General features: G+C 39.4%; 3 protein-coding genes across 3 annotated transcripts; all 3 read right to left on the bottom strand.

Moving 5' to 3' along the window:
- Window positions 1-137: 137 nt before the first annotated feature.
- On the bottom strand, window positions 138-3639 carry LOC128251932 (uncharacterized). Its single transcript, XM_052979214.1, has 5 exons — window positions 3513-3639; window positions 2537-3450; window positions 1397-1905; window positions 678-1313; window positions 138-617 (listed from the first exon to the last, which is right to left on the bottom strand). The coding sequence occupies exons 2-5, from the start codon at window positions 3257-3259 to the stop codon at window positions 278-280; spliced, it is 2208 nt and encodes a 735-aa protein (XP_052835174.1). The 5' UTR covers window positions 3260-3450; window positions 3513-3639; the 3' UTR covers window positions 138-277.
- A 355-nt stretch (window positions 3640-3994) lies between these two features.
- On the bottom strand, window positions 3995-22360 carry LOC128251950 (dual specificity protein phosphatase 1-B). Its single transcript, XM_052979239.1, has 4 exons — window positions 21574-22360; window positions 18980-19126; window positions 15737-15961; window positions 3995-5778 (listed from the first exon to the last, which is right to left on the bottom strand). Exons 1-4 carry the CDS (start codon window positions 21815-21817, stop codon window positions 4967-4969), a joined length of 1428 nt encoding a protein of 475 aa, XP_052835199.1. The 5' UTR covers window positions 21818-22360; the 3' UTR covers window positions 3995-4966.
- Window positions 22361-22765: 405 nt separating this feature from the next.
- Window positions 22766-25893, bottom strand: LOC128251941 (fatty-acid amide hydrolase 2-A). Its single transcript, XM_052979226.1, has 4 exons — window positions 25665-25893; window positions 24346-24789; window positions 23494-24180; window positions 22766-23102 (listed from the first exon to the last, which is right to left on the bottom strand). Exons 1-4 carry the CDS (start codon window positions 25842-25844, stop codon window positions 22812-22814), a joined length of 1602 nt encoding a protein of 533 aa, XP_052835186.1. The 5' UTR covers window positions 25845-25893; the 3' UTR covers window positions 22766-22811.
- Window positions 25894-26014: the final 121 nt, after the last annotated feature.

The following is a 26014-nucleotide window of genomic DNA, read 5'->3' as shown; positions in this document are numbered from 1 at the left end:
AAATAGAATGCCTCTCAAATGCAAACCACTTTAGGATTTCTATTTCTCTTTAAATATTATAGACAGGAATGTATCCATCAAAAACACAAAGTTTAAATTCGGAATTATTCTTTTAAACCTAAATGCACAACGCAGACCTCGTTTTGACTTCCCCAACAAGGGATTTATTTCTAATTTTAGGTATAACAACCCTTAAACGTTTTGTCAACAAAATACAAGGCACTTCAATGCGCTGTGGTCTCTAATAACTACAAAAGCTACAAGCTTAATTATTTAATCAGAAGCTGAAGCTATCAAAATTGCGACCTCCGCCGCCGCGTCCGCCACCGCGTCCGCCACCTCGTCCTCTGCCGCCGCCACCAAAGCGGCCACCTCCTCCTCCGCCCTCAGCAGCGCGTCTCTCCTTCATGGCCTTGAAACGACTGGCCATGTTGTGCAGCTCGTCGGGCACCTCCTGATCCGCCTCCTGCAGGATGTCGATCAGCTCCTTGGCCATGCCCCAGTCCTCGCGCGTAAGGAAGCTAATCGAAGTGCCCTTTCTGCCAGCACGTCCTGTGCGACCCACTCGGTGCACATACTCCTCTATGTTGCGCGGAAAGTCATAGTTGATGACATGACTAGAATAGAGGAAATGTATTAACAGTTGTCTGAAATAAAAACATAAGATATTTGCTTACGATATATCTTCAATGTCCAAGCCACGAGATGCCACATCGGTGGCTACCAAAATGTTCACAGCTCCAGACTTGATGTCAGCTATAGCCTGCTCACGATCGCACTGCTCGCGATTACCATGAATGCACTGGGTCATGAAACCATCAAGAGTTAGATCACTAGACAAATCATCGGCGCGTGCCTTGCGTCCGCAGAATATGATGATCTTGTCCGTCTTAGTCATGTTCTTTACAAACGATTTAATCGTGCTGAACTTCTCCTGGTCATTCTCCAGCAACTCAATCACTTGCTTCACCGAATGCGTGGCCGCCAGATCCAGAGAGCCGACACACACCTGTATCGGGTTCTTCATGTAGCTCTGCGCCAGGCGGCGAACTCCCGGCGGCCAGGTGGCCGACGTCATGATCGTCTGGCGATCCGGACGGATGTCCAGCATCACCTTGCGAATCTGTGGCTCAAAGCCCATGTCCAACATGCGATCCGCTTCATCGAGAACCAGATACGTAATGGTGCTCACATCGATAACGTTAGCTTGGACTAGATCGTTGAGACGTCCAGGCGTGCAGATGATAATCTCCGCACCGCGCTCCAAATCCGAGATCTGCATGCGACGGTCGCCACCGCCATAGACGCAAACACTGAAAATGAAATAAATAAAAATAAAAATTATTAATTTCTTGTAGCCTTATTATTAGCCTTCTTTGCAATCGATGGTACTCACGCTTTCATGTCGCGAAAGGGGTACTTCTTGACCTCCATTTCGATCTGAAGAGCCAACTCCCGAGTGGGTGCCAGCACCAGGACATTGGCCCCGCCCCTCTGACCCCTGGGCACGCTCTGGTACTCCGTGTGAATCATTCCGGGCAGCAAGAAGGCCAGAGTTTTGCCCGTGCCCGTTTGGGCGATGCCAATCATGTCGTGTCCTTGGAGTAGAATGGGCCACGCCTGCGACTGGATGGGCGATGGCTTGGGAAAGCCCATCTTGGTGATCTCGCCCAGTAGATCCGGGTAATCGGCAAAGCATTGTTCGAAAGTCCAAACCGGATTGGGAATGGGCACAGCAGTTTCACCCTCCTTTGGTTTGAAAACGTGCGAGACCGTGGTCTTGTTGTTATCCGCGCGAATGCTTTCGATCTGGGATTCTGTAAGATTGGCCACCTCGGGCGCCTCCTTGTAGAAGTTCTTTGTCAGCGGCGGACACTTGGCCCAGCGAGCTGCAGTAGCTCTTTCCTGTAAGGAATTTAATGGGATTTAGGTGTTATGACAAATATTTGACTTTATCTGGATGTTTCTTGTGTGTGACAAGGTTTAAATATATTTGTGAAGTACTAAAGTCGATAAGACACTGAAATATGATTATACCTATCAATTTCTGAATTTTTTTTTCGTCTACAATACTATACAAAAAAAAGGAAATTTTATAAAATTATAAATTTTTAAATCTGTTTATTTTTTTTTTTAGTTTTAAAAATGTTGTTAAAAATGTGTTTTCATAAATCATTACAAACAATAATATTATTTCTTTTCTTTCTGACAAGTAGTAACCATTTTAAATTAACGCAATATCCTAAAAATAATAAATACCTTATTAACAATTGAAATTTGAAATATGCACTAATGATTTGGTGCATTGTTAAAAAAAAAGTTGGGAAACACACATTTAAACATTTAATTTTAAGGGATAATATGGGAAAATCACCTTGAAATTTATATTTATATTTAGTGAATTTGGATCTTATTCTTCATAGTCATACAATAATTCGTTTTGCAACCCAGACGTAAGATGTGTTTTTAATGCACATAACATGTATCTAAAAGGGGTTTACTAAAAATGGGTTTTCAATGGTTGCTTTTTACTTACCGAAGCCGCATTTAGGCCTGCCCAATCAATGGTGCCGGTGAGATCACCATCATCCGGAATAGGTTTTGAAGCCGGGGGATTAAACTCGTAGCTGCTACCCTTGGTTCTGCCATATCCCCCGCTGCTGCCTCCACCGCCATTGTAGCCTCCTCCTCCTCCTCCACCGCCACCATAGCTTCCTCCTCCACCATAGCCCCTGTTATCCCTATCCCGATCTCTATCCCCGGAATCACCGCTGACCTGCTTGCGAACGTGATTTATGGCATCGGAGACGTTGCTCTGAAGGCTACCGGATATCTTGACCAACAAATCACATCGGTCTACCTTAACCCGGACATTGAAATCGGTCTCAATCCGGGCGATATTGGCGCCGGCTCTGCCAATGACTTTTCCGACCATTTCGGCAGCGATGCTCAGGGATTGGCTAAAAGATCCTCCTCCTCCACCGTAATCATCCCTATTGTCGCGATCATTCCGGCGTCCACCGCCGTAGTCATCCCGGCTGTCACGGCGTCCTCCGCCGTAATCATCACGGTTACCTCGGTTATCACGATTATTACGCCTTCCCCCACCGTAATCATCACGCTTCCTGTCGCCTCCGTATCCACGTGAATTATCATCGCGTCTCAGGCTTCTCTCGTACTTATCATTCATCTTGGAGTATTCCTGAATCTTTACAGGTGCCTCCACATAATTTGGATCGTCCCAATCGAGTTCGGACATCTTAAAATCCGCTCGGCGCTTTATTTTGTTGGGATTTAACGAAATAAAAGCCGGAACACACGTGAAAAATGCTGACTTCGCAATTCCCTTGTGCGCTTTCAAACGGTAAACCTTTCGCTTGTATGCGTGTGTTTGGTGGCTCAAAATTTTACTTGCACAGCGAAAATAACTCGCAGATTTAAGCAAAGAAGCTGCATTGAATTTCAAAGAACCGATTGCTTTGGTATTAAATATTTTTCGTTATTTTACTCACCTGTTTTCTTCTTTTTACACCATTTTATTTTGAAAACGGAGGAAAGGAGCAATTAAACGAACCGCTTTGACCGACGCTTTCGGATCAGGGTTGCATTTTAGCCAGGGCTGGATCGATTACTTTTGATATACGTTAGAAATAAACTGGTAATCAAAAATATGAAATATTCAAATTACAAAATCATATAAATAATCAAATAATTTGAGCTACATTTAAAAACATTAAATTAAATAATCACAGTTTTGAAAAATATACTAATTTTTAATTGATATAATTAAGTATTAGTACTTTTGGGATTCCCCCACAATTATTTAAACCGATATAAAAAATCGATATACTTTAGCCGATAGCTATCGATGTTTTCTGGTCTCCTTAGCAGGGTAGCAAACCAATGTTGTTAGGTCCCCAGATCTCCGAATTGTGCATAACTGTTCCCCACTTTGGCGGTCCTGTTTGAAAATTTAAATAAAAACAGCAGTTGGTTTGGTTACTATTATAATTTCCGTTTACTTAACACACGGGTTACACATTTCAAGTGTAGCTTAGCCTATTAGATTTACTGTCTAATTCAAATGAATTAAATCGCATTCATTATACTCTCACGCGCTCTTTTATATAAATAACTAAAACTAGAAAACACAAACTTTCCTCACTTTCAAGAAGTAACTAAATTACATGCAAGTTTATAGTGTGGTGTGGCTATAGCGGATTGATAAAACTTAGAACAGTTTTGATAAGATCTTTGCTGTGTATATGGCGGGGTTTCTTTTATATTTTTGGGAGTTGGGTAGGGGAGTACGTGTTGTGTGGCAAGTCAGCAGAAATTGTTGCAGTGCATTTTGGATTTTCATTGTTCTATGTGAATTTTAATATAGTTTATATGTGTAGTAGGTATAGTTAAGATTCGCTTACGACTAAAATTAAACTAAATTAACATATACGAGGTTTTTTTTTTCTTCTCAAACAATTTCTCCAACTGGTTGTTTTGCATTACTTTAGTTGTTATGTTTTGTGTTGGTTCAGGGATGCGAAGAAATACATTACAAAAGCCTTTAAAAAGTATTGCAAGTAGTTTAAGCTGCAATTTGTATTCCTATTCCATGTGTGTTTTGTTTTAGGTACGCTTGTATGTACAGTTTATGAACGTTTTTATTTACACGTTTCAGAGGTGGCCCGAAATATCATTTAGCATCACCTTTTTGTATAGGAAGTAGCAGCCCTCTTGCCGTTTTTGATTTGATATAATCCATATTTCCTTACAGAAAGGTAAAATATTCCTTAGTAGTTCAAAAGTGATATAAAACTTTAAAACGTGGTCATATTTTACATGTTTTAAAAGAGAAGTACAGTATTATCGAATCTGATTTTGATCATAAAGAATGTGGCAATTGGCTGTACATTTTTTTTCGTTTCACAGCTGCTAGTTGGCGGCGACTTCTCGCGGGGATCCTATCTCAGTCCCTCGTCGAGTTGCCGGCCAAATGGATGTTCCTGCCTTCCGGCGCCTCCTCGCAGACGGGAGTATGGAGCATGAACTTTGGGATGGGTGACGCGGGCGCATAACTGGACTCCAGATTTAATCGCAGTTTGGCCGGCGAATTCCGCTTAAACAGAGCCAGCTGCCTTGTGGGCGACAAAAGGTTTGGCTTGCTGATTGCGCAGGATTCAGAGGAGCTGGTGGACTGCAGCAGGGTGCAGATTCCGCTGCTGGTTGTGGAGCTGGGTGAATCCAGTTCAGAGACAGTGGAAGCTGCCGCCGAAGTACTGGGCGCCTCGTCATCCGGTGTAATCGGGGGTGAGGTCAGTCGTGAGGAGCAATTACTGCCCGCCAGGCTTCCGGCACCACTGTCCACATCATCGTAGTCGTACACATCCTCGTCCATGGCCTCGCTATCTGACTTGGATTTGCCGCGGTCCCGCTGCTCCCGCTTCTCTTCGATCTCCTCCTCCTCCGGCTGTTCCACCAGTTGACTAGACGAGGTACTTAAACCCACCGAAGATCCTGACGGATTACTGGGACTATTCAGAAGCGGGGTTGCGGGCGCCAGGATGCCACTCTTGCGCAAATTCTGCTCCAGCTCCAGCAGCTGGCCCATGAAGTTCAGATTGGGCGAGATGATCGGGCGGGCCACTTTCACCAGTTTGTAGGCCTCCAGCAGGGAGAGCGACTTGTAGCGCATGACGTAGGCGATGGCTATGGTGGCGCTGCGTGAAATCCCCGCGTGGCAGTGCAACAGCACCCGGGAACCCGTTTTCCGTGCATCTTCTGCAAAAAATCAAAGAAAAAGAATCGTTTTAGTGTACTGATAGATAAGCCGTTAAAAGGTTTTTATTTTTGGTAAGATGGAAATAGTCTTTGAATGAACTATCTTATCTGACTATGCCCTTGACAGAAGAAGTTTTTATATATAATTTTTTAATATTGTCTAAATGTTCCAATGCAAAAAATAGAGTACATACGTTTTCTAAATTTTTACACAAAAATTTAGATTTTTAAAACAATTAGCAAAGCTAACTCAGCCAGCCTTAAAACTTTGCAAATAACAAAATGGCACATTCTTTGTTTATCAAACAATTTTTTTTAAACAATAAAAACAAAAAAAAAACATTTTCTCTGTTGTTTATAACAATTTTAGAATTAGATTATTTTTATTTAGTTCAATTTTTAAGTATTTAAAAGATGGTATTTTCTTGTGCCAACGTACATGTATCATGTTTTTAAATGATATACGATTTTGGGTTTGTTTTTTAGTTTTAAAATTGATTTTTCTTAAACAGTTTGTTTAGCTATTTATACATTTTTGTTTGCATCTCTGGCGATGGAGAAACTTTTCGAATTTTGTATCTCGAACGTGGAAGCTTCGATGATGTTTTCGTTGTGTTGATATCGCCCTGTCGATACTCTCAGTGTATTGGTGCTGCCCTCGCTCTCTCTCTCGCCCGGTTTGCTCTTCCACTCTCCCGCTCGGCAACTCAACTGTGTGAATTTTGCTGATATGAGTCATCATCATTGCCAGAGGCAACAACAAAGCAACGAGGCTTATTGACAGAACATTTTTATACCCTCACACGCGCACACACACACCCTCTCACTGACACACACACACGTGGGCACATTAACTCATAATTTACGTTGTTATTTTTGGCCAAAGATAAGCGGAGAAAGAGGAAGAAGAATACACAGCATACGTCGCACTTTTTCCAAGACTCACAAATTATTCTACAGTAAAAATTCACTAAAGTGGTTTGCTAGTAATAAGAATGTTTAAAAAAACAGTCTTGATACTTCCAAGTTTGATTTTTGTTTTAAAATTTGTAACCTGATTTGAATAACCTTAGAACATGTTCAAAAATCACAAGCTTATATGACAACTTTTAACCCTTTTATCTTTATAAATGCTTTTTGGGTATATTTGGCATTATTTTATTTTGTCATCTTAAGGTTTTATTAACCCTTATTTTTATAACATATACACAAGAAAAACTTTTACGAACTGTGGTTTAACAAAATTGTAATATTCTACATTCGTTTTTTGATATTTTGGTATTAAAACTATACGAGTAAATTTTTACAATCGTCAATGTGATTTTTCAGCTACAGAAGTTCGACTGTAACCTTAAAAAGCCACCACCGAAAAAATAAGCATTATCTTATCGCTCATGAATTGGTTGTGGTGTGATTTTAGGTTGGTGGTGGGCATAGGGAATTCCGAGAGGGGTTTTTATAGGGGACTGGGGGAGCCTTTCCTAATCGATGCTTACTCATAATGCAAACAAGGCAACACTTGTCCGATTTCCAAACAGTTGATAACCGCCAGTCGGACAGAAGCGAAGCCTTGTTAGTCACCAGGCAGGCGGCAGGCGGCAGGCGGCAGGCGCCCACCGCCCCGATTGGCCCCCTTTTCTCGCAGTGCAAACACTGCACCCCCCCATTATAAGCCCCTTTTGCCATATGTAGCAAAGGAAGTGATATCAGCGATAAATCTGGAAGGCGCGTGTAACTCACTCGGAATTGCAGCCATATTGTCAGCCCTCCTCTACATAGGCACAGATATGTACATATAGCCCCCGAAGACCCACCCCTTTTCGCCATTTAACCCACCTGAAGAGGTGAGATAACAGCGTGTTTGATTTATCAATGAATAGAGCGGGGTGCAAAGTAGACAGCGATAAGGAAACCTTCCCTACCGCACAATACTTCGATTTCACAAATTTCGTCTACAATTATGAATTGCAGTTTACACACCAGTCAAGTGAAATTAAATCGAGTTAACCGTGTTATCGGGACGACGATGGTGATGATGATATGGCACCTATAAACGGGTCCCGGGGAAAATCCATCATAAATAAATAATCAACTTCCAGTCAAAGATAACCATTGAAAATGGAGGATCCAAGGTGCTAACGTACCTGAAATAAGTACGTCAGAGTTCCCAAATGGGGACTTGCCTCAGAGACTACACTCGCAAAAAGAAAGCCCCTACAATTTGTCATGCTATAAGCTTTAAAAGGGGATTCACAAAGTTAAGTTAGACTTGACGTTTCAAAGCCAAGAGATTGCGGTACGAAAAGAAAACAATGATATATAATATATTTGAATCATCATTATACTTAGATTTATTGAATATCTATCTGATTTCAAGGTGATAATTTTGTTTAATTTGTACCATTTTGTGTGTTATTAAAACGGTTTTAAAGAAGAGAATTATTAGAATTTTTTCAAATTTGTATTGTTATTGTAGGAGACCTTGGGCATCTTTCTCTGAGTGAACAACTAGTGGAATCAAAAGCTGCAAATAAAGAGATGACCAATCTATAGGCTGGCCAAAAATAGACAGCCGCATAGATAAAGAAAGATGGTCATTAAGCGTACAATGGCAGACAATTGGTCACCGTCCCCGGTCCGTTCAGTTTCGTTCGCACGGCGCTCATAAATCCTCTTAGTTAATGACCCCGTCGCTCAGACAGTTAAAATCGCGCATAAAACGCGCCGTAAACGCGCCTGTCTCGCACACACCACACACCATATGACTCATATGGGCTAGAAGAACCAAAGCAGAATGAAGACAGGGGCTGAGGAGTTCCGCAAAAGACTCGCAAGAAGTAGCTGTAAACGATGAATGAATTTCGCAAAACTCAAGTTTGAGTCACTATGAAGTTGTTCTAGCTAATTAGACACAAGTTCAATTTAAGCACTGAGAAAAAGGTAAGATTAGTATACAAGCCATTGCATGTAACGAAAAAGCAGACAATTTTCCAAATAAACTTTTTTAAATCTACCACATTTATTTCAAACATAATTCAAAATTAGGAAAAGTTGGATTTTAAAATATTTCCAAAACATGAAAGAAGGATATATCTTTAAGAATTGAAAGAGTACGAAAAAAATGTTGACTTTATTATCAACTTCTGTTTTGTTTAAACCGTTAATAATGGTTATTAAGAAAACCAACAAATTTTTGATTGTTTGTCTTTAAGTTATTTTTGCATATTTCTGAGCTTATTTTGTTCACAGAAAACGGAACTCCAAGCGGAGGCTTTTGCTCGATTATTGGGAAGCGGCACTTTGGTAATTGTTTATTGTTCGTGACAAATATGCGGCCATACATATATGCTGTGGGGAATTACTAATCGCCAATAGAGCGCCATACCATATGACTAAACTGACTTAGTTCACCGGAGCGCATTTTCCGGCGATGACTGTGGATGACTGATACACATAGATCCCGGGGAGTCGTGTCTATAATGGGGCAGTACACCATTCCAAAGGGCTGAGCGTCGTGACTCCATTTAAGGGGCGATGCGTAATGCCAACTTTGGGTAGTCACCGAATTCTTACATCGATGAATGTATGATTAAGTGCAACAGTAGCGATGTTTTCTTTATTTTTATTGCCGGGCCCCCGGGTGCGTCATCTGGTGAATTCGGCTCAGAAGTGGGCCAAGTGGCAGACGACTGTCTGACAGCTGGGATGCCTTTGGTACGGGATGGTATGGTGCTATATGGTGTTTTGGGCATGGGCATGGCATATCTGTCTCGCCCAGACAATGACGACTGCCTGTCGCGTCGTTTTTCGGTTCTTGCTCTCAATGTCCGCTTGCCCAATGCATCATTTCACTTTTCCTCGTGATGATTAAGACCCGGATCTTGGACCCTAGGGTCAACGTCAACCCAAACAGTCCCAGGGTGCGAAACTCTCGCAACTCCCTCTGAGTCATGGCCAGAAACAGAAACGGCAACAGAATCAGAACCGAAAACAGAAACAGAAACTGAAACAACAACCTTTGAGCATGAGGAACATGATATATGAATGAGGGGTTTGTATGTTGTACAGCCATGATCAGGGAAATAGCACAAAAGCAAGGATAACAAGGATAAGGGTAAAACTTCTATATTTTAAAACAATTTTTTTTTAATAAAAGGTAGTTTTAAGTCGCGTAAAGATTTGTACTTCGTGGTATTTAAACTGGACTGTTTTAAATCCGATCCTATTTGTATGCTTTCCATTGTCTTTTACCGAAGCACGTTGTCAAGCAACAAGTAGTTTTGTTTATATTCGAAATATTTAATTACTTTCGGCGACTGTTTATCATTAAGAATACCTGCTTACTCATACGCGTTTCAGATTTAGTCGGAAAGAGACGGCTTTAGTGCGACTGAAAGAGACGGACAGAGTGTGAGTCTGAGTGCGGCAGGTGCCAGGACACTTAAATGGCGATAAGACCGCGCTGAATCATCCAAAACAAAGAGAGTGGGACGACCGGGGCGGCGGGGAGGGGGTCTCAACTTGACCTTCAACTTGGCGAATCTCGACTTTGACGTGTCGAGTCATAGGGAAACAACAAAAGCTCCCAAGACAGCCTGCACTTTGAAGTCGCCTTCAACTTAAAAACATCGGGTGAGTAGTGAGTGAGGGAGGTAGATGGATCAGGGCTCTCCTCGAGTGATTCATAAAGAGCATGCGCAACGGCAACAACAACAAACGAAATGTTTCATAAACAAATTGCGCGTAAAAAAATGACGAGGAAAATACAAAGTGCGCGGGCGCAAATGAATAAGCACACACACAATTGTTTCTATATTATTTAGGATCAATTAGAAAGTCTTTATGGTAGAAAAGTGTCGCACGATCTTATTGAAATAGTCTGCAATGGCATACGCTAAAGATTGATACGAAATATCAATATTTGTAAAATGATCAAAATATATAACATAAGGAAAGTTAGTGGTTTTAAAGGTTGATATGGAAGTAAAATAAAAAATACTTGTAACACATTGCGCCCAAAATATGTGTCCAGAATAATCATATTTTTTACTGTGTAAAGAGGAAACGGGAAAGTGTGGGCGTGGGTTCCCTGTTAAATGATTAACAGCCTTATAATTTCGAATTTCTCATGCGCCCACCACAACAACAATAAGAAACCGAAGTCGCAACGCAAAAATTTCAAATTCGAAATTCCTGTGCGAAGATTTTCAGTTTATTTTGCTTCGTTGATTTTTGCATTTTATAAATAGCCGGCTGACGAATATTGAAATTATGTGCACGGGGCCAACAAAAATGTCACCTCGGGATTTTTGTTGTTTCTGTTATTTTCTTTTTGTTTGTTGTCTGCCAACGGATTTTCGATTACTCATTAGACACAGGATTTTTCAAGTTTTCTCTTTTGAACGTATGCATCTTATTTATCAGTCTTTTTCAGCTGCGCTCGAAATATAAAAAATAGGGGTTTTTAAAAACTTTAAAAATACAATTTGTTTTACAAGAAATAGGTTTTATATATATGTACATATTTCAATCTTATAAGTTACCAATTTATTTTAAAATTATGGTAACCTTCTTTTTTTTCAACCGCAATGGTTGGTTTATATATTGTACATATGTATGCATTCATAGTTTTATCTAATCAGCTGTCCAAATGTATGTTTGTATATAAAATGTGGCCTATCACCCAATGTTCTCGAGGGGCCTCCGTTTCGAGTTTACTTAGCTGCTTTTGCGACTGTGTGTGAACAACCCGTACTCGTACCCGTAAGTGTCCCCGTAAACGTAAACCGTAACCGTATATATGCTCCGTTGTAGATTAAGTTAGTTTGCCAAAGAGGCCTCCACCGTCGTTGGCAGATAAAAGTTGATGGCTTGATTACTTGGCGCACAAATAATATGCGGGTACAGTCAGTACAGACATCGTGGCAATAACTTGACAAATTGATTAGGCCTCGCAGCAGATAAGGAAGGATGTGGAAGGGGTTACGTAGATGGAATAGCACTGTAAAAACTCTTCTGGGGAGCAACTATGCTAATTACACTACGAATTTAAAATTTCCTCTTTTGCGTTTGTTTATCTTAGCTGCTTGTATTCTTGGCCTTATTTGGTCGAAGCGAATATTTGTTTATGTTTTCTTTTCTTTTTAAATTCGTTAAAATTTTACCATTTTTTGAAAACGTTTTAAAACCTGTTACGTTATTAAATTATATTGTTCTTAATCTAATAACTTTTTATAAGTTATATTGGTTGTTATATGTACATATGTACATATATTAATATCAATTTTTAATTTGTGCGATCCATACTCTAATTTTTTTAAGGACAGATTTTAGTCAAGTCATGGGACATTTAGAGTACCCAAAAATAAAGTCCTTGTAATGTCCAAATCGCGATTACAAGTGCTAGACCGAATATGCTACCCAAATACCATGATACCGTTCAATTTCCTGACAATTGAGGCTTTGATTGCTTTCTAGGCCAAGTGGTTTGGCGTAGTTTATCATTCATGTTAATGACAACGCATAATGACATTAGCATTATCCGGCGCCTACAACTACTACAACACCAACAACAACAAAAATGGGGCCTCGAACGTTGAGCTCATTTCAAGCTGTGCTTCAAATAGCGGTGCTTCCTACCCCTCCCACAATCCCCTCCCTCCCCTTTACACAAAGTGCTGTTATAATGAATGGAAAACGAAAAGCAACGCAACAATGAGAAATCATAAGTTGTACGGAATAAGAGGAAGCATATACCCAGGCGAATTAAAACAATAATAATAGGCATAAGGTGACGACGGCAAACCAAAAACGAATGCGCAAAAGGCAGGGGCAAACACACACAAACAGAGAAGCGAAATCATGACTCATGCAGTCAGTACAAAATACATATACTTTTCCATTCTTCTTCTTTGCCGCCACCTCCTCCTGCTTCTTCTTTGACTTCTCCCCAGCCCCCCACCCACTGTTACTTCGTGCCTGAGTACTAATGTGTTTTTGCGCGGGTGTGAGTGAGAGAGAGTGTGAGGGAGGGAGCCAGAGCATTTATAAAAATAATACTTGAGCATGGATAAAAAAGTGAGGTAAAGAAAAATAAGTTAGTGGGTGCACTAAACAAAATATTGAAATCAAATTGTGGTGTACAGTTTAAATGTTATAAATTGTTTTGACATTAAGATATGCAGCTGAATTGGCTTAAGCATATAGACCAGTTTGATATTTAATACCATCGTTGTAAGTTTTTATATAATTAATTATAAATTTATAAATTAATTATAAATTTTCAAACACAAAATTTGATCGTCAAAATTGTTGCCATATTATAAAAAGTTTTCTTTCTGTGTACTGGTAAAAAGAGGAACGTATTGAGAATTTTGATCTGACAGATGCAAAATAAACGTAGAAAGAGAAGAGCAAGAAAAAGGGAGATACTAAGCAGCTGTTGCTACTCCCCCACCTGACATCCGCAACAACAAAACGAACACCAACAGTCGAGGCCACTTGCACAAGGATAACCCACTAAAAAAACGAAACGATGACTCATAAACAGGAACCAAAATGTTTACAAAAATAGAACATATGCCACAACGAAAGAGAGAGAGAGAGAGAGAGGGGTGAAAAGTGCCGTCGGCGGCGCAATAAATAGCAACAATAAGAAGCCAACAGAAAAATCGATGCGGCTGTACTATGGTACACCAACCCACCCACCACCCACTCTCTGGCCGTCTCGCTCTCTCAGTGTTCCACATTGCATTGTGAACGAACAACAAAACGAAATGACGATGAGTCATGCCAGCGAACAGTGGTGGCCAAAAATACATTAACAGCCGGGCAGCGCAGGAAGCGATTCGAGGACAACCCTTATCAGAAAGGACGTTTGCGGTTGGTTAGCCTCGTTGCTCCTGTTGTTGCTGCTATTGCTGGTACGACGGCAATCTGCATAAAATTTCCATTACCCGAGAAAACTTGTCTGCACTAAGCAAAAAAATTACTTTAGTCGCAGTTTTCATTTATACTGTCAAACTTAACTGAGCTTACTTTTGTAATAAGCCGGATCTCCACCTTTTCTTAACTTTAATTTCTCGGAAAACCAATTTTCTTAATATTGAAATATGAAATAAATTTCTAAAACAAAAAAATTTGTATCAATTAAAAATGTGTTACTCTTACCTTTCCGGGATTAGAAAATTCGATTTAAGATAAAACAATAATACTTCAAAATGCCATAAGTTAAAATTAATTTACTTTCAAAGTTAAAACTTTTGATATAAATAAAATTAAAAATAAAATTAATCTTATCAAATCCTTTATCCTTCAATTATGTTTTACAGTGTGGCCAAAGTCGCAACACAGTAACGACACAAAGAGGCAGGCAACAGCAACAACAACTAGACGACGACGCAAATGCCGCCATGCTGTCTGCCAACGCCAACACGCAACAGCAACAACAATGGGGCGACGAAGAAGGAGAAGGAGACAGAAGGAACGAAGGAGGCAAAGTAGAAAGCGAATGGATAAGCGTAGGAGCAGCAAAAACACCAACCCAAGGAGGGGGAAGGAGCATTGCTCCCTATCCACACACCCTAATCGTTTCTATGAGCGCGAGGGAGCAGGATAGACCCGACAGTGTGGGGAACTTTGATTTGCGGTTCGCTTTAAAAGATATGATATAATATGATTACATTTACCTCCAGTTAAATGAAAAATGTTTTGTTCTAGGTATCGCTAATTTTATTTCAATTTCAAGCAGTTCCCTTAAGTATTCTAATAAAGTCACAATCAATCAAAAAAGTCATATTTTTTGAATACCAAATCCAATACAAGTCACTTTTGTGTAGAACTATAATAGCACTTTTTGAGACACCTAGTTTGGAGGCCGTCGGTCGTACCACCCACTCGGTTTTTCTCGCGCTTGTTTTAAATGAAATATTTGCACAACTTAAATCAGAGACGCTACAAAAACAGTAATAATACCGGGAAACAAAAGCAGCAATAAGAACGACAAAGCTCGTGCACACGTGCCAAGACATTAGCTTGGAAACAAAAAAAACATATATGTATATATATAAAAAAAAAAATGCAAAACAAAAATACTTGATGAACCGCTTTGGACATAGAAAATGGAAAAATGCGATTGACGTCAGCATTATATTCCACGGCTAAAGCTCATTCCGCACGCCTCGTTCCTCTTTTCGGTTTAGGTACATATTATTATTTTCATTTAAAATTAACAAAAGTATAGTGTGCTTGTTTGTGTGGGAAAAGCGCTGAAGGCAGCACAAAACGCCAAGAGCACACAAAAAGCCAAAAAAAAAGGGCAACCAAAAAAGTCAATAACGAATTTTCCAGCCAGCCAAGAAGAAAGGGAAGTGGAAGCCAGACTAAAACCGTTATGCAAAATCCACAAATGAGCCCGCTGACCGCTGAAAAAGCCCGCCAGGCATCCAATAACAAGTCACGTTTAGCAATTGCCAATAGCAAATTACCAAAGATGATGACTAAGCGTAACTCGGATTCTCAGACTGGATTTGGGGAACTCAGACTTCCACAGAATTCCACATTGTTTTTCCAAATGAAAACAAGATAATATAGTCAGCCTAATCAACAGCAAATATTTGGAAAATTTCACCATAATCTAGTCGATTTCTCTGCTAGTCGGAAGCCAAATATCATTTCGTGATCTATTTTATATAGAAACAGGTTCTTATCTCGTGCTTAATAGCTTTATATTGTGATAATATAGTGTAGATAGCTTCTAGCTCAAATTTTTTTCAAAAAATTGTCAGGAACTGGGGTTTTTGAAAAAAAAATGTTTCAAAACTTGTAGGTACCACAAAGTAAATTTGTTTGAAAGACATAGCATTAATATTTGACGATCCTAACATTTCAAATCAAAAGGATTTGCGATCAAACGGTAGTGATGCGATTATTTTTAAACCTTTTTTCTAGGGAAACTCACCGATGAAGTCGTAGGCCTCCTGGAAGTACTGCTTTATGTTCTGATGGGGCGTATCGCTGGCAGGTATTTGCATGTACTTGAGGCCCTGCAGATGGCTCTCATTGGGACTTTGGCAGGTAACATTCAGCACACAGTTGGCGCCCACGCTGCTGGGATCGTTGGCATCGCGGCCATTGCCCAGCAATAGATGCGGGAACACGGGCGAGGCGGGATGTGTTTCTATATCTGCAAGATACATGCGGAGATCGGATCATTAGTTTTGATGAGTAAATAATGGAAAAGTTCTTGCTGCCCCAAAAGTCGTACAAAAAGTGCCCATTGTCGGGGGATCTCTCAGTCTATATCGCGGTGGAAGTTTGCCAATTCGCGATGTCATGCAACAAAAGAGTCTGGCAAATGATCATTGTTATGGGGCTGGCGATGGGGATGGGTATAGTGATGGCCTGGCCCTGTTTTCTGTATCTATTGTTGTATACAACGTCTAAATTTTGCTACAACAAATTGTTTATTTTTTCTCCACCCCGCCCTCCCCCTCCACCACCTCATCTGAACAGTTTTCGTTTCGATTGGATTCGTCTGCTGGGGCCTCCGTTGCCGTTGCTGTTGCTGTTGCATGAGTCATGCCACACACAGAGGCATAGTCTCAGTTCAGTTGGGTTCAGTTTTATTGGCAGTGGGCGAAGTCGAAGGTGGGGGAGCGGCAAGGGGAACGGGAAGGAGAAGGGGGAGGGGCGGTCAGCGGGCCGAGGGGTGGCTTCACGTTGCCTCATGGCCGTCCCCGAGTTCGTAGCACTCTCAATGAGCCGCGCAATTGTTTTTTCTTCCCTCTCTATGTGTATCTATAATTGTGCACCATCTAACTACACTCCGAAAAACTAATCTTTGTCTTGGGAAACTAATGCCATCCAACTTTAAGTCTTCAAAATAGAACCACTCTAACAATAATAACTATTTGACAACTTTCGTTTGACAATCTTTTTAAACGGTATAGCTTTAATTGTTATAAAGTTCTTCAAACTTATTGAACGCAAATTTAGAAACCTAACTTTTGCATAAATATATCTTTTGCATAAATATGGGTTTCAAAACATATCGATTTGGTCGAAAGACCATCAATAATTTTCAAAACTTATTTTGCCGAGTGTAATGTTTAGATTGAAGTGCGGTCCCAGGGCCCAGCATATGCCCTGCGGTTTTGGCCATAGACACCCAATCCCGAGAACTCCCTCCACCCTGCGGTTCATCGATTATTTGTCATTGGCTTGCGTGTTAATTGATAGCACTCAGAGCCATGGCAACTCAACTTCGTGTATTTCATTTATATTTATTTTTTGGGCTGACTGCACTTTGTGGGTCACACGGAAATCACTTGCATTAGTCATCAACAGCACGTTGGAACTTTACACGTAAAAGATGATTGTCAGTGTGGCATTTACGCCAGCCCCTACTGATAGTACTACAAATAGACATAGTCGTATATTAAGAATGCAATTAACGGATTTCATAAATATTTCCACAGTGACTCATTTGGCATTTTGGTAAACAGGAATCGCTGTTGTCTAGTGACAAACACTGCAATGAAGGGGCTCCCCTCTCCTGATAAAGCCCCGCACAGTAATCGATCGCTAATTACGAACCTCAGAACTATTTTCAATTTGATAAAAAATAAATTTTTTTGGGAGTTTCCTTTCTTGTGGCATTAAACTTATTACTAATTTTTATGATATTCTGTGAATCATTACAGTATATTTGCTTATTCATTTGATTGCAAAAATTACAGTTTCTATTTACCAATAATTGCTTTATGTTTATTTATGATAAATATCTAATAGTTGTTCATCATTTTCAAACAGATCGATTTTCATAGAATTATTAATGTTACTAACGAAACCACAAACTTAGTTATTGTGGTCTACATTACATTATAATTTCATTGACAGAAAATGTTATAATATTAATTTATTTTTAGTACCTGATTAGTTGAGATTAAAAGCAATTTTTAGAATGCTGATGCATTACTAATACTCGACTAGATGTGCGTAATACAGAATAAACTGAATCCCACGAAAACATCACAATGTGATCACACCTTTGTCAGGTGAAAAAGGTGTATGCAAAATGGGGGTCGGGGTAGATAGATCGAGGGTTACCCCACTCAAAACCGAGATTAAGTATGATTCCCAAAGTGAGTGAGTAAATGAGTAATATGCAAAAGTTTGACATTGAAAATTTCACTGTATCACAGTCTTTGTTGTTGCTACCTCTGTAGCTGGCTTTGTTATTATTGTTTTGCATGTGTTTTGCTGCTTTTCTCATACTTTTCATACATATGTATGTACGTACGTATACGTGCGCTCGATTTCGTAACGTGCAAAAATACGAGTTAAAGGTGTGAGCGAGAGGGGTGTATTAAGCGAGCGATTTATTTCACAGCACGTGCCAAAGCAAAAACAAAACAGTTTGTTTTAATGTTAAAGCAGAGCTCACAAGTGTGGGAAAGAGAGGGGGAGAAACGACGGAAAGATTGTATGACAATCTGAGACAATTTATCGTCATGTAGTACTATCAAAACGGGTGGGGGAAAACGGAGGAGAGGGGTGGGGTTCTTAAACCGAATAGGAAATGAAATGCAATGATAAGCACACAACAAACAGCAATATACACGCAAATATGCAACAGCAGAACAATCGAGAGATTGCTCGATCGGTAAAAGATATAGTGCTCCTAAGTTCCGCTCTTGATTAGAAGCGTTTGTAACTTTGGTACTGTGCAAGTCAATGTGATTAAGTTTGGTATGCAAGCTTCTGTGAATCAACACAATAATATTCAATTAAATTAACATTTCCGCTCATCACATTTGACGAGCTACGCATAACAATATATCACTATTTCCTAATCTGTGTTCAGAAAGTTTCTTGACACAATAATGAGACTCTGCATTTAAAACATTTTTAGAAAGAACTCTGTAAAGTTTAGTTTTTGTAGACGTTCAGAAAACACCTCATCTTTCACAGTTTTCAATATAGAATGTTCTTAGTTGGTATGTTTAAAGGTCACATAATTGTCTAACTAGAAACCAAAATTAATAACAATACAATGACAGTCTGCCCAGACATAAGCAGCTGATTTTTATAAACTTGTGCAGTATATGAAAGCATTTCTAACTGAGTCACAGATTTTTGCAAACCCGTCTTTGGGTCGCATAGTTTTCGGTGGGTTCCCCATTTCGCAGCTTTCACTCACCGTAGACCGCCGGACTGGAGCAGCTGCGGGTTAGCGCCGGCGTCCGTCCGCCGCCGTTCATTGCCGTGGAAGATGACGTCGTCGATGTCACCTCGTCACATGCCAGATTCTCCCTGGACCGCTTGTTGGGATAGTCCTTCTGATTGGCTGTGGAGAAAAACAGAAAGCCGAAAATACGCATTAACACGACGGTTTAAAAGCTGATTATAATTGTCGGTTAGCGATTTGCTTAATTTTATGATTAATGATGTCAGCACGGTCTGTTTGTGTGGACCACTGTGCAAAAAAAAAAAAAAAAAAACTTGTCGCACCAGGTCCCCTATTCAAAAAAACCGCAAAAATATTTCGTTTCGATTTGCCGCCTGCCAAAACTGACGTAAGACATTTATTTCGGCTCTACAGAGTTTAACTGATTACGACAGGGAGAATGCCAAGCCAAAGTTTTCCACACTCGCTCGAAGCTCACAAGTCGCTTACAATGAGCAGGCATAATTAGAAAACGCTTTGAAAGCGCGCCCGATACCGATTTGATACTATTTTATAGTAAAACACAAGCTACTCTGAAAAAAAAATTAAACAAAAGCTGCTGATAGCAGCAGCAGAAACTTATTTATTTAGATAATGAAGTATTCTGAGGTCACACGAACTCGGATTTAGCTAAACAAAATTATATGCCTTTTTAATATGAGTTTTAAACTCTACCGAATTAGAAGAGTTATTCTTTTAGTGACCATATCTACATTTTAATAATACTGAATACAATTGACAAATGATTAAGCTATGCCTTGATTTTAAGCCATTCCCTTAACCAATTTCAAACTTAATTAGCTTAAATGCGATAAGATATGAATGCTACAGTTTGTATTATTTTTTCAAAGGGGTATTATTATGTTGAACTGTCCTGACTTGACTTTATCAGCTGTAAACCGCATAAGCATAGTGTCTTTTTTTGTTCACGAACTACTTAGAGTAAACTACTGGGGTACAAAATTGCTGTTATCAGCCAAGCGACCCCAAAAGCCAAAAAAAAAAAATAACACAGAGAAAAAGCAACAGCTACAAAAAAATACAACCAACTTTTCACCGCGGCAGGAAACGTTGGTTCAGTTTTTTTTCGCTGTTGTTGTTTGCGGCTAGTAAAACAAGTAAAATCGCATGCCAATAGTGCATTGCAAGCCCCCAGGGGCGTCTGGGGTTTGGATTGTGTGGGTTTCAAAGGGGGCTAGCGGTGGCAAAGAGATGAAGGTGGAAGAAAAAAGAAAAGTGCTAATTAGTATGCAGTCGCTTGTTTACTTATAAAAACCAGTTATAAGCTAGATTTCTGTTTTCTATTTTGATCAACTTTTGGGTTGAAGATTTTTATAATTTGATGGTTCATTTACTTTAAAAAGCCTTATTCATTCTAACGTTTTAGGAATATTTTGTACTCTTTTTTGAATTTGTTTTTTACATTATTAATTATTTGATACTTCGTAAACATGTTTATTTATTATTTGTTATAATTTATTTGCCAACAGAGTTAGAAATCTTTGTTTAGTGTGACTTTTTGCAATAACATTTGTTAAAATTTCATGTACAAAGATATATATATATATAAAACGTTTCACTTTGTTTCAACTCGTAGTTTTACTATGAAGAATGAGCAAACTTAGTCTATTAATGGGCTATTTCGATGTACATAAGTATCTTTGGGCATTATAAGCTGATTACATTTCTATTTTGGTCGTAAAGATTGATCATATTTATAGTATATATTTTTAGATTTTGGGCTATTTCAGAAATTTAAGAGACCTGATTGAAATCAGCTGATAGCAACTCCTAGTCTTGATATTAAGAGCTTTAATAAAAAACTTATATTGCAAATTTAAAGGTCTAACTTTTGGCTATTTCCAAGGGGGTTCTAGAAACCGTTTGCAGCACTGCCGTCCCCGTTTTACTCTCCGCCCCTGGCCCCCTGCAACTCTCTCTTCCTGCTCTTCCTCTCAATCGTTGGCTCCCAACTTCAATTCCAAGTTGTTGCTGCTGCGGCTGTTGCTTTTTCCCCTTCTGCTCCCCTTTTCCTCTTACTGTTGTTGTTGTAGCTGGTAAAGTGTGTTGTTGCTGTGCCGATGAATTCGTACTCGAAAGGTCGTTTCAAAGCGGGTTTTTCAGCGTTGCCAGGCCGCTTGAGAAACCTGCTTTGCTTTACATTTTTTCTGGTGTTTTTTTTTTATTTGTACTTGTATTTTGTTGGATTTTTTTTGCTTTATTTAACCAGCGAACAGAAACGAATCGAAACGCTTCTTTTGCTTTTATTTTTGAAAGACACGCGAATTGTGAGTCACGTATGGAGCGAAAAAAAGTAACTCTGATCTCTCTCGAGTTCGTTTCTTTTTTGTTGCTTATTTCTGTTGTAGAAATGAAATGGAGACGCTTACGTGTGTTCGCCCCCTCTCTTTCGCGCCCCTGCAAAAGTAAACAGCGTGCCAAGCGGTAAAAATCAAGAGAGAGAGAGATTAATTCGCTCTCTCTGCCGCTCTCATACTTGATTGGTTTAAGTGTAATCTTAAATTGTACGATTTTCTTATTGCTTTGTAATTATTTGTTGTACTCACCACCAATGCGATTGTTGTTGTTGGTATTTTGGATTGGCATAAATAACAGAAGACACGGCGCTTCTCGCTTTATCCGCATTTTCATTTCACTTATATGACTCACGCTGTTGCCGTCTCCGTCGCACTCACAGCCGCCGTTGTTGCTGTTGTTGTTGCGTGCTGTTGACGTTGCCGTTGTAGAGTTGTTGTAGTCACTCTTGTTGTCGTTGTTGCTGCTGCTCTGCGTTTCTCGACTCACACACATATGCAGGCACTAACTCACACACACATTGGGCCTTTGGTTGTTTTAAAATTGATATATTTATTTTGTTGTTGCTGCTGCCCAGTTTAATCTATATGATTTGTATGATTTTCGGTAGGAGAAGGGGTTTTATTAGATAATCCCCGAGCCACTTGTTGAGCCACTTCCCGTTATAATGTGTGTGTTGCAACCAAAAAATCGGGGGCCCAGATATCAAGTTTTATTTCCACTTGTAGCGCACGCACACTTTTTTCTTTTAATTTATTAACCAGAAAACGCGCGGGTTGTTGATTTTATGCTGACTTAACTATTTATTGTCCAATTAGTAGAATCCTCAGGTTCTCCTTCTTTGTTTAAGCACAAGTCAATTTTTTGGGTGAAAAATGTTTTTATATCCAAGTATCAATGTTCTTTAATATTTCCTAGCGATGTATTTCCTATGCTTTTCGCGCGGAGTTAAGTTTTTGGCTCGAACTGGTTGTACAAAAGTTCAGAGACTGACAACCGTTCGAAGCGAATTTCAAAAGACGAATGAACGGGCAAAACAAATGTGATAACCGACTTTGATAAAGAAGTGCAATAGTGTGGCCAAATCCGCAGGGAACGATTTTGCTTGCGAGCTGTGTGCACCGCTGGCGCGGTCTCACCCAAGCGCTCTCTCAGCCACTGTTAGTATGTTAATTTCTGTACTGGCTATAATTGATCTGTTAAAGTAACATATAGTCTGGACTCAAACCATTTTCCGAAAGGTGGCGCTAAAGTTAATTTTTAAAAATTGATACCCTGTAAAACCGTTTAAAGGTAACAATCTTTTGAATTAGCTTAAGCATTTTAAACAACTTGGATACAAATTCACCAATAAGATTTATTTGTAGTAAACTATAACGGTTTACATAAAGTCAAATGTGTTTGTAAATACTTGTATTTTTAGTAAATGAATATATTCCTGAGGTCTGCAGATTGTCCAGTTTTTATTATATTTCATATGTCGTTATGACTAGTTGTCAAGATCATTCGGCACTGGGGGCTTCCATCCGCCGAACGCCCTCTCCAATTCCACGGCCACGCGAAGGCACAATCTATCCTGGTTTGGAGCCCCAATCACGGAAAGTCCTACGGGCAGTCCCCGTTTATTTAGACCCATCGGCACATGGGTGACGGGCAGACCGAGTACGTTGAACATCAGGGTATAGTCGATGCCCCATAATGATAAAAATGACCACTTGTGTCTCGGCGCAGGTAAATTTAACGTGGGAAAGAGCAGCACTCCATTGTCTCCAAGTAGATTCTGCACAGAGAAAATATATATAAATATTTGCATCAGAAATTCATTTGCTTAAGCTTTAAAAATAGTTTGTTATAGTTAATAGTAGAAACGGTCAAATTAAGTTACAAACTTAGTTCCCGATATCAATTAATCAGTATGGGTGTCAAAAAAAAACTTTTCAACATATAAATAAAGTTGTTTCTTAAGCAATTATTTAAATTAGCCAATAAAATGTGCTTTTGAAAATAAATTTAACTATCATTAAACTTGTTTAACGCCCTTTGACAACTTTATAGCAACAAAATAAGCTACAAAGGTCAATATAAACAAAGTTAAGACTAGTTTTTTCTAACGAATATATACTAAACATGGGATTACACAGAGTTTGCGTGCTAGATAATTGCTCACTTACTGCGAACTCCCGAATCAATCCCCGTGTTTCCTCCAGATACAGATTCATCTTTGATCGCGACATAAAGGCACCGCTGCGACGCGTGAGTTCAAATATCAGGCCGTTGGTTGTATACTTCGAGTGACCTCGTACACTTTTTACAATCTCCCAAAGAGTCTCACGGACTTTGCCCGAACCCTCGTCTTCCAATAGATAATCCATTAAATCCTGGTCGGCGATTCCAGATAAAGCCATCTCCATTGAATTCTCGAGGTTGGGTAGTTTGGCCTTATTCACCTCCAAGCCGATGGTCTTTAAATGAGTCGTTGCCCTGCAAATTGCACCTCGTATATCCTTATCCACCGACTGATGCATCCATCCATTGATTCCATCGAAGCCCAGCGCATACTGCACCTTAATCTGATTCAGTTGAACGGGTTCGCTCAATCGCAATTTGGCTGAATTTTCTTTGCCCGCCATTATTTGGAGTAATTCGGAAAGGTCACCAGCAAACCGAGTCATGGGCCCCTCCACCAGATAGTGTTCAATGTTCGGGTCCTTGGAGTTGGGAAAGTGTCCCTTCACGGAAACCACTCCTCCACTTGGTTTATGTCCGAAGATGCCGCAATACAAGCTGGGAATGCGAATGGATCCTCCAATATCTGAGCCAATTCCAAAAAGAGAAGCACCAGCTCCATTTAAAGAACCCTAAAATTAACAAAAAAAAATTTAATCATAAACTAAAACTGAATTTGGGAAAATAATCCCAAATATTGAAGGACAAAAATCATTTCCATTTTTTACCTTTTCAAATTCAACAGATATTCATGTTTTGAAATATGTTAGTGAAATTTTAGAACAGAAAACACATACCTCTCCACCAGAACTTCCGCCCGGAGTCCTCTCGAAATCATAGGGATTCAGGCATCGGCCATTCAACAAGGTGTCCGTCTCGATGCTGAAGCAATATTCCGGGGTGGCAGAAATCAGCAGAGGAATGGCCCCAGCTGATTTCAATCGCTTCACTGCTTCACCATCGGCTTGGGCTTTGATACTCTTTCGGGTCAGACTGCCCACGGCAAAGGTCATGCCCTCGAGGGCACATGATTCCTTGATGGTCACGGGAAGTCCCAGCAGTGGACGTTCTTCAAAGAGTTTCTCCACATCCGCTGTGGATGCGCAACTGGCTATTAGGTCATCGGTTTCGGTAGCTTCCTCTAAAGCAGCCGAATAACGAGATTCCACCACCGCATTCAAATGTTTATTCACAACTTCGATGCGTTCGATGTATGCGCTCACCAATTCCACCGAAGTCAACTAAAAACAGAACATGAACATAATAAAATCTTTATTCAATTCCAAATTTAAAATTATATATTTTTCATACTACTTAAATTAGGGTCAGCAAATAATGATAAATCAGTTTTTTTAAATAAAAAAATCAATCACTTAAAATAGACATACAAAAAAAAAAAAAAGAAAAAAAACCATAATGATCGTCTTTGCTCAATCTATCCATTTGTTTAAAGATTTTAAAATGTTCCTTAAAAATTATATTTTTTGTGAGCAAAAAAAAATAATTTTTAATGATAATATTTGATTAAAAATAACAATTTTTTTTTTATTTTTATTTTATGCTCTTGGTTAAAAAAAAAAGGTCATTACGTTGCGATTTTTCAAATAAAACTCTTAATGATTACGGTCCCTGTATTAAACGATAGGGCTGGATGGCTTATCATTTTGAACTTTATTTTTGCGATAAGGAAAAATGTCATTTAAATTAGTTAAAACTTTATAGTATATTTTAAGTAACTTCGTTTACTGGCTTATAATTACAAAACCCTTAAAAAGTCAGTCAGTTTATTTTTAAAGCCTATGCTATAAATGAAGATAATAGGGCTATATATTTTTAATTGTTGAATTTATTTTATGCGGTATTACGCAGGCTGCGAGTAATAAAGCTTATTTTCAATAATTAAAATAAGATGTTTATTTTATTAAAACAAAATTGTTCATGGTACTTAAATATTCTTATAAAAATAGATGTATTCAAATTTATATATTATAAAATTATATATGTATTTCAAAATAGTCATGTTTTAAATATTCAAATGCGTTTACTAACATGCTATATGCAATTTCAGTGCATAGTGTACTAAAACTTTTTTTGCCCACTGTACTTGTTTTTTTACCTGCCGAGATCGAAGGCGACTGCGCAGCTCCTGAATGCTGAGAGTTAGCAGGCGGTTCCTGATCGGCGGTATGAGTGTACTCTTGGACTTTCTAGGATAAACAAATGCTTCCAGTAGAGGTGAGATGATTAAAGCGACCGCCTTAACGAAAATCACGATAAGTCGTAGAAATATTTCCATTGCGCGCAATAACCGATTGTGACGACGTCCGGGAGAAGAATGAATGGAAGAGATTTCACAAAACGTTCGAGTCAGTCGCTTTGGGGAATCAGAGAGTGGTGAATCGGAAACTATATAAATGGGGGAGGTGGTGATAAGCTGGAAGGGGCAGGAAATCGAGAGCGTTAAGT

Source organism: Drosophila gunungcola, chromosome 3R (assembly GCF_025200985.1).
Source record: "Drosophila gunungcola strain Sukarami chromosome 3R, Dgunungcola_SK_2, whole genome shotgun sequence".
Taxonomy (NCBI): domain Eukaryota; kingdom Metazoa; phylum Arthropoda; class Insecta; order Diptera; family Drosophilidae; genus Drosophila; species Drosophila gunungcola.
The sequence above is the reverse complement of the archived record's forward strand: the minus strand, read 5'-3'. Positions and strand labels throughout refer to the sequence as shown.

Bases quoted from the DNA above. Each gene is read 5' to 3' on its own strand.
- LOC128251932 (XM_052979214.1), bottom strand. From the start codon at position 3,259: ATGTCCGAACTCGATTGGGACGATCCAAATTATGTGGAGGCACCTGTA. The intron at 1,314-1,396 runs GTGAGTACCATC...TTTCATTTTCAG, and splicing joins CCCTTTCGCGACATGAAAGC to TGTTTGCGTCTATGGCGGTG. The intron at 618-677 runs GTAAGCAAATAT...CCTCTATTCTAG, and splicing joins TTGGACATTGAAGATATATC to TCATGTCATCAACTATGACT.
- LOC128251950 (XM_052979239.1), bottom strand. From the start codon at position 21,817: ATGTGTGTGAGTCGAGAAACGCAGAGCAGCAGCAACAACGACAACAAG. The intron at 19,127-21,573 runs GTGAGTACAACA...TTTTCTCCACAG, and splicing joins CAACAACAATCGCATTGGTG to CCAATCAGAAGGACTATCCC. The intron at 5,779-15,736 runs GTGAGTTTCCCT...GATTTTTTGCAG, and splicing joins GGAGGCCTACGACTTCATCG to AAGATGCACGGAAAACGGGT.
- LOC128251941 (XM_052979226.1), bottom strand. From the start codon at position 25,844: ATGGAAATATTTCTACGACTTATCGTGATTTTCGTTAAGGCGGTCGCT. The intron at 24,790-25,664 runs GTAAAAAAACAA...TTCTGTTTTTAG, and splicing joins GTCGCCTTCGATCTCGGCAG to TTGACTTCGGTGGAATTGGT. The intron at 23,103-23,493 runs GTAAGTGAGCAA...TTCTCTGTGCAG, and splicing joins GATTGATTCGGGAGTTCGCA to AATCTACTTGGAGACAATGG.